Below are 7,209 nucleotides of genomic sequence, written 5' to 3'. Positions count from 1 at the left end.
TCAAGTCACATGACATTATATAACCTTGTATACTCATGCAAACCTGAAATTCTAACGATGTTTCCGGCCGTTTTCCTCGTATATTTTTCCTCAGCTGTTCTTCATTTCGTTAGTAGCTTCAAATCTCCGCATGTAGTCCTAGTCGTGATCGATGATCTAGGTTGGAGTGACTTAGGTTTTCAAGGGTCAAAAATTCAAACCCCAAATATCAACACACTGGCGGCAGAAGGAGTGATACTGGAAAACTACTATGTGCAGCCCTTGTGTACACCAACACGAAGTACCCTCATGACTGGAAGATATCCCATTCACACAGGTACGTGGAAATGATCGCACAAAGCATGATTTCACTGATTTCGAAGATCTCATTGCATGCAAAGTTCTGCGACAGAGAACGTTGCTGGCGTGACAAATGCTCAACCTATGTCACGCAATCACACAGAAGTGCTGTAAAATGATTCACACTATAGTGCTTTGTTGTGTTTTTCAATAGGTCTGCAGCACTTTGTCATTGAACCTGCTCAACCTTATGGAATGCCACTGAATGTTACAACCCTGGCACAGAAGTTGAAAGAGGCTGGTGAGTTTTTGGTGTAAAGTTAATCTGTTTTTAAGTTGTATATGTTGTATTCTCAAACTGTATTCCTAGTACTAGTTGCTTCATGCTACTGATGCTGAGACGTAAACTCTACCTTAATAAAGAGGATGATACCTATCCTAATGACACTGATGGAATTTGGCTCCTTGGTGTAGAAGACACTGGACATGTCACAATAGAACACCGCCTCATTAACCTTTGTATTCATTGCTTTCCTCATTCTTTAATAAAAGCCCTAAAAATCGAAAAACACATTAAAATGTCCATCAGAAGCTAAGAAAAACACACCTCGTCTACGTTTACTTCTCGAGCTTTCTGATAAAAATAAAGATGATAATAATAATGATAATAAAAATGATTATGATAACAGTAATTTTAAGTCTCTTGACAAAGGAAATGTAAAGTCTTCAAAAGTTCAACGCAAAAGAATAAGAAAAATTTACTATTAATAAAAATAATCTATAACTGATGAATTTAAGGAAGTCTTGCTCGACCCTTCTCTACTTCCAGATCCCTGTCTTTAATGTCTGAGCTCCTCCTTCTCAGGGTTCTAGATCCCCTTAGACCTAGGAGCGCTATGTCTTTCCTCATTCTTTTGTCTTTTTTATCTCTGTTGGTTTACGTCAACTGTGTCCTTTTTTTATCTTTCCAGTCACATTGCCCTGCATTTAATGGGAGTCATAAGTTAAAGTAGAAAGGGGTTGTGGTGTCTGCAGTGAATAGGATGTGGAGATATGCTATGAAAAAGTGATGTATATTTCTTTGATACTGTACTTACCTGCTATTCCTACTGAGGTTTCCCCCTGTATGAGATAAATCAAATGTGTAATGGAACAAAAATAACAGTGAAGCATTTTCCAACTCACAAATATAAAAGCTATTACCTTTTTTACCAACAGCCTTTGTTCAAAGGCTAATTTCTTAAGCTCATAAGTTATTTTTTCAGAGGATTTCAAAATTTTTGGACTGATTAAGAATTTGAAGATATTTTTTTTCAGGAAAATGCTCATAAAATGACCACTGGTGTCCTGAGTGCTAAATTTTGCATATTTGACATTTTTCACTGAGGAAATACCAGCAAATTAGAAAACTACATTTAACAACCTAACATAGCCATAACAATTAATGGGTATGCATGGAAAGTTGCTTCTGTGGAAAAGTGAGGTTAAAACATCATCAAATGCTTAGCTTTGACTTTTAGAAGACTAAAAAAGGCTGCTGCCTTCTCTTTTCAAGGATATGCCACTCACATGGTTGGAAAATGGCATCTTGGCTTCTATGAATGGGAATACACCCCAACATACCGGGGATTCGACTCACATTATGGGTTTTATACAGGATGTGGGGATCACTACACACATGAGCGGCTTGGGATTTTGGATCTCAGAGATAACAAGTCCCCTGTGCGAGACATGAATGGAACCTATTCTGCAAACCTATTTACCCGCGTAAGGAAAATTGTTAACCAAACCAAATGTTTTAGGCTTACTTGTAAATTAAGGTGTAAGTTATGAGATTTTAAGGGGAAACTGTAGTTTTTTCCTCTGGTGTGTTGGGTCAAGTCATGTGATATTTCATTTGATTCACAGCAAGCACAGAAGATTATTGAGAACCACAATTCTTCAATACCTCTTTTCCTTTACTTGCCTTTTCAAAATGTCCACTTCCCAGTACAAGCTCCACAAAAATATGTTGACAAGTACAGCTTCATAGATAACAAGATAAGGAGAACATATGCTGCCATGTTGGATATTGCTGATGAAGCTATTGGCAATGTGACAAAGAGTTTGGAAAAAGCAGGGTAATTGACTGTATTCTTAACTATATAGACAGCACAGACACCAGCCTCTGAAAACCTTAGGTCTGGCAATGTTTGATTTAGCACATGTTTCGTACCCAATACCAATATCACATCACAAATATTGGCACAAAATCTTATTATCATTATTGTTATTTTTACTGTTACTATAATTCTTATGGTCATTATCATCAGAGAGTAGATATAATTTGCAGCTTTCTGGGAAACAAGCTTGCGCTCTTTCCCCATCCCCTAGAAGTTCCTTACTGGGAAGATTAAGGCCTGCATCCTTTTCTGGAGGATTTCAAAGAAATAGAAGTTTACCAAATAATAGATTCCTCATCTTTTTACATCAACCAAGCATGTCAGCATTTCACCTTCAATAAATTTGTTTGAAAGCAATGTTCATATTTTCTATTTTTCTAATTCATCCTCTTTCCCTCTTTTTTTCTCCTTCATTCATCTTTTAGTCTCTGGAAGAACACAATATTCGTTTTCACAACTGACAATGGAGGTCTTCCAGAAGCAGGTGGCTATAATTGGCCACTGCGGGGTGAGAAGAGAACCCTCTGGGAGGGAGGGGTCAGAGGTGTGGCTTTTGTCCATGGAAATATGTTGCAGAGGAAAGGTGTGAAAAGCAGAGAACTGCTTCACTCGACTGACTGGTATCCTACTCTGATAAAACTTGCAGGTGAGACAGTTGTAGCAAGGAATCTTTTCATGTTCCCGGATTTTAAAATATAGCAATATTCTCTCAAAATTTTGATTTTTTCCCCAGTTATTTAACAACTAAAATCTTTTTTGCTTACTTTTTGTTTTTGATTTTTTGTCTAATCCTTCAGGGACCAGGTGTTCCAAAGTTGGTGAACCCTGAACTCTTATCAAATGTTAAGAATAGTTCTAAAAAAATTCATCCTGTGTGGAAATGCGGAAAAGTTCTGTTGGGTGTTAGTTTATTGTAAGGCAAAAATGACGGGAAAAAAAAGAACATTTGAAAACTGCTCGCACAGCTGCTTGGGTAAATGAAAAGTTTCTTTTCACTGTGGGTACCTCAGTTGTGTTTTCAACCACCCAGCCCTGTTTAGCATTTAACTGTGGTAAGCTGATGCACAAGCAATACATTCTTGTGACAAAGAAATCTGGATTGAAACAGCCACATGGTAAACTCCCTCTTCAGGCACTCTCTCATCTACACTCTGAGGAATATGCGCAAAGAGCAAGTGACTGATAACAAGCAAAGCATGCGGAAGCAATGGGAGGAGAAAAGATCTTGCTCCCTATTGGTTTTTAAACTGAGGGAAGTCTGGGTTCAAGGCAGGGATAAGTACTAAGGGTGCATCCAGCAACTACTTATTCTCTGTGTACACTTCAAGTGAAGAGACCTTGAGTAGCTTAAGTCTTCTTGCTCAAGCTTTATCATGATAGTGAATGCTCACACTCTGATTTTGACAGCTTGCTTTAGAGGCTAAATGGGGCACTTTGACAATCTTTCGTTTCACAGATTTTCATTCAAAGAAGAGGGAAAAAAGATAGTTACAACGCTCAGTTAATCGCGTCAGATCCAAGCGCTTACACCTCGGCATGAAGTTTTTTTGTCGATTTGGTAAGAGGAAGCCCGTAATTTCAAGAGTTGTCACCAATTCTTGGGACGCTTTGTTGAGCTGCTGACCTCGACGTAACAAAAGGGCGGTTTTTGTTTATGATACAAAGACGGAAAATTGCTGATATAGTGGAACATCGAAGAAGTCCACTCATGAACAGCGAAGTGGAGTTATCCACAGAAAAGCTTGTAAAACATGAAAAAGTTTTAGTACAGCCTAAACCTAATTTGCCAAGTGAATGTTAATTGTTTCTCTGCTGGCAGCAATCTTTACATTCTTCTTTTCTAAACGGTTTGATCACCAGGGTAACATTTGATCGTTTAGTCTGATCGTCCACTGGTAGGTAAGATTTGACCTGAAAAGAACTGTCGTTGGCAGTGGTGACTGTCGTTTTGACAACCTGACAACCGTGACTCTGATGATGACTTCCGCTCAGGTTGTCGAAACGTCCGTCACCACCACCAACCAAAGTCCTCCTCAGGACTACCCTTTCCTGGGCGATCAGACTTCACGATTAAGAAATTTCTTCTTAAAGTCAAGAGTTGTCTTACAGGTCAAGAGGCCATTGAAACTACCGAGGCCTCTCCTGGTTTCCACCAAGCAACTAAGAGCGCTGTAGTACTCTTAACAGTTGGACTGCATACAATACAAGTTACCCCCGAGCCTATTCTAATGGTTTTTTCACATTTTGCCTGTACGCTTTAAACCCTCTTTAGGATAAGCACTCAGAGAGTAGGTTGTGCTTAGGTCACCCCCTTGGGATACTGCGCCTATATTACCATAATTTTTTTTACGAGAGCTTAAACAACAGTAAGAGCAAATTAGAGCAAATCCCATAGCTAAGTCATAGGTACATGTACAACTTTGGAGACTAGCTGTGGCCAAGATTCTTTGGACTTAAAAATTTTTCGAAACTTTTGTTATTTAGGAGGTAAAGTTGACAATTCTCCAGTACCTATAGATGGCTTTGATGTATGGGACACAATTTCCAATGGAAAACCTTCCCCAAGAACAGAAATTCTTCTCAATATCGACTTGGCTCCAGAAGAGAAACTCCATGAGATGATGTCAGAAGACCCCCCATATCAGGGAGCGGCAATTCGAGTCGGTGACATGAAGTTGATGGTGTCCTGCCCCAATTCAACATGGTTTAAACCCCCTGAACTGGATGAAAAGAGCACTTATGATATGGTGAGTGAAATAATTCTGATGTCAGACCGGATACTGTAGTCTCTGGGACGCGAATTTAACAAGGAAAACTTAAAATCTCGTCAACAACGCTTAGCGAGAAGATGAAATGGAGAATAATTTTTCCTTTGAATTTCTTTAACGGTTTAGTTTGACAAGTGTCCATGGAAAAGGCGCTGAACGTCGCTGAGGCGTCTTCCAAAAAGTATCCTCTTTTCTGTGTCAACTCAATTGCAAACTTACGGGCCCATATGTGTAATTTTAAGTTTCCATCATTTCTGTATGCATTCTCCATTTCTCAGCATGTTGCATTGGCTAGATCTGCATTTAATGCCAAAGTTAAAATGTTGAGACGTATAAATTTCCTATGTACATCTATCTTGGAGACTTTTTACTATAGGATAGTTATACCAAGTGTTCTATATGGAATTGTAATTTGGGGGTCTGGACCCAAGCTTAAAGATCTAGAAATGATTCACATCAGGGCTGCCAGGCTGATTCATAAGATACCAAATAGTTTTGAGGATAATGATGTACTTTCTAAGGTTGGCTGGATGCCTTTAGAGTATTTTTATAAGCTACGTATCTTAACTATTACATATAATGCTTATTATAATTTATGGTTGCGGGAAATTAATTGTTTGGTGACCAAGAACTCCAACAGCTATAACCTAAGGAAATCCCTGAATGTTGTACTTAATAGGCCCAAAACCGAACTGGGTCGTAGGTCCTTTGCTCATAGATCTGCAGTAGCATGGAATGCACTTCCCGATAATTTTAAAGATTCTCCAAATTTATCTATTTTTAAATATAACTTAAAACAATCCAAGCAAACTGTCATGAATATTAATTTTGAAAAGGGAGGTAATGTTATACAAAACATGAAACCAAATTTTCACTATTACTAAAATTTTATGGTTTACTTAATTTATTCAACCTATAAATTTTATTATATCTGTATTTTATATAATTATAGACTATTTAGTTTAGGCAGGTCCATATCAGCTGTAAAGTTGAGCAAATTTTAACCTGCGTTATCAAATAAAGTTATGTATGTATGTATGTATGTAATTGCACAGTGCAATACACAAGCCTTTGTTGTTTCATGGTTTTATTGGTTTGTTTTCTTGTTGTTTTGTAGTTGTTGTTTTGAACAAAAGAAAGAGGAGGTTTTTTTAAACAGACTTAATTTTTTCAAACCTTGAGCAGTTGTTTTCGAGCTTGAAGTTGAGTAGACTCTCTGTATAATATTGATCGCTGATTTTCTATTTCAGAACTTTCAAGAAAGAGGGCTTATCAAAGTTGCTCTGTATAACATCACCGCTGACCCTGCAGAACGTACAGACCTGAGTCAGAAGCTCCCGGATGTGGTGAACAAGTTGCAAGAAAGGCTACAGTTTTACAAACAGACTGTTGTGCCGCCTTTAAATAAACCTTCAGATCAGTTTGCTTGGAATGTTGCCCGAAAGAACGGTTGTTGGACACCCTGGAGAAGTTAGTGGGAAGCAAAATGACGAATCAAAATACTGAGAATTATTCTTATTCTCTCAAACCTGTTTGATTTATGATGGAAACTGTGTCAGTTTAATATTTGCCTCCTCACTGTAGATTGCGTTAGTTTAACCATCGAACTGTGTCAGGAGTTTTTAGTGTGGGGGTGGAGATTAAGATTTCTAAGCCATTGTTTGAATCCGGGGGGTGCTATTCTTAAAGTGGACGATACGGGAATGTTCCACTCCTAAATGGATTATTGTTTCAGGCTTAAGGTTAAAAACGGAGAATTTATTTTATGAGTTAACGGATAGAAAAGGTCATCTACAAATAAAGAAGAATTAAATTGATTTTCAGGCGAAAAAATGTCTTTAAAACAGAACGGGAACGACACTGTGAGTGCTTTACATCAGTGTGCAGAGTTCTGTATGTTTCTTTTTAAAATCACACTCATTCTTTTTTCTCCATAGCGACTAAACAAAACTGTCAGTGGTTGTGAACCTGAGCGATCCCATTACGCATTTTTATAAGCA

At 38.0% G+C, this 7,209-nt stretch overlaps 2 protein-coding genes across 2 annotated transcripts; both read left to right on the top strand.

The window, feature by feature from the left end:
• LOC111333996 (arylsulfatase B-like) lies at positions 1 to 7,026 on the top strand. Its single transcript, XM_088737116.1, has 7 exons — positions 1 to 316; positions 494 to 580; positions 1,835 to 2,046; positions 2,188 to 2,399; positions 2,867 to 3,087; positions 4,926 to 5,188; positions 6,460 to 7,026. Exons 1-7 carry the CDS (start codon positions 10 to 12, stop codon positions 6,682 to 6,684), a joined length of 1,527 nt encoding a protein of 508 aa, XP_088593242.1. The 5' UTR covers positions 1 to 9; the 3' UTR covers positions 6,685 to 7,026.
• On the top strand, positions 5,335 to 6,265 carry LOC148721674 (uncharacterized). Its single transcript, XM_088737121.1, has one exon. It carries the CDS (start codon positions 5,350 to 5,352, stop codon positions 6,091 to 6,093), a length of 744 nt encoding a protein of 247 aa, XP_088593247.1. The 5' UTR covers positions 5,335 to 5,349; the 3' UTR covers positions 6,094 to 6,265.
• Positions 7,027 to 7,209: the final 183 nt, after the last annotated feature.

Source organism: Stylophora pistillata, chromosome 10 (genome assembly GCF_964205215.1).
Source record: "Stylophora pistillata chromosome 10, jaStyPist1.2, whole genome shotgun sequence".
NCBI classification, from domain to species: Eukaryota; Metazoa; Cnidaria; class Anthozoa; order Scleractinia; family Pocilloporidae; genus Stylophora; species Stylophora pistillata.
This window is presented reverse-complemented; position numbering and strand designations above follow the sequence as displayed.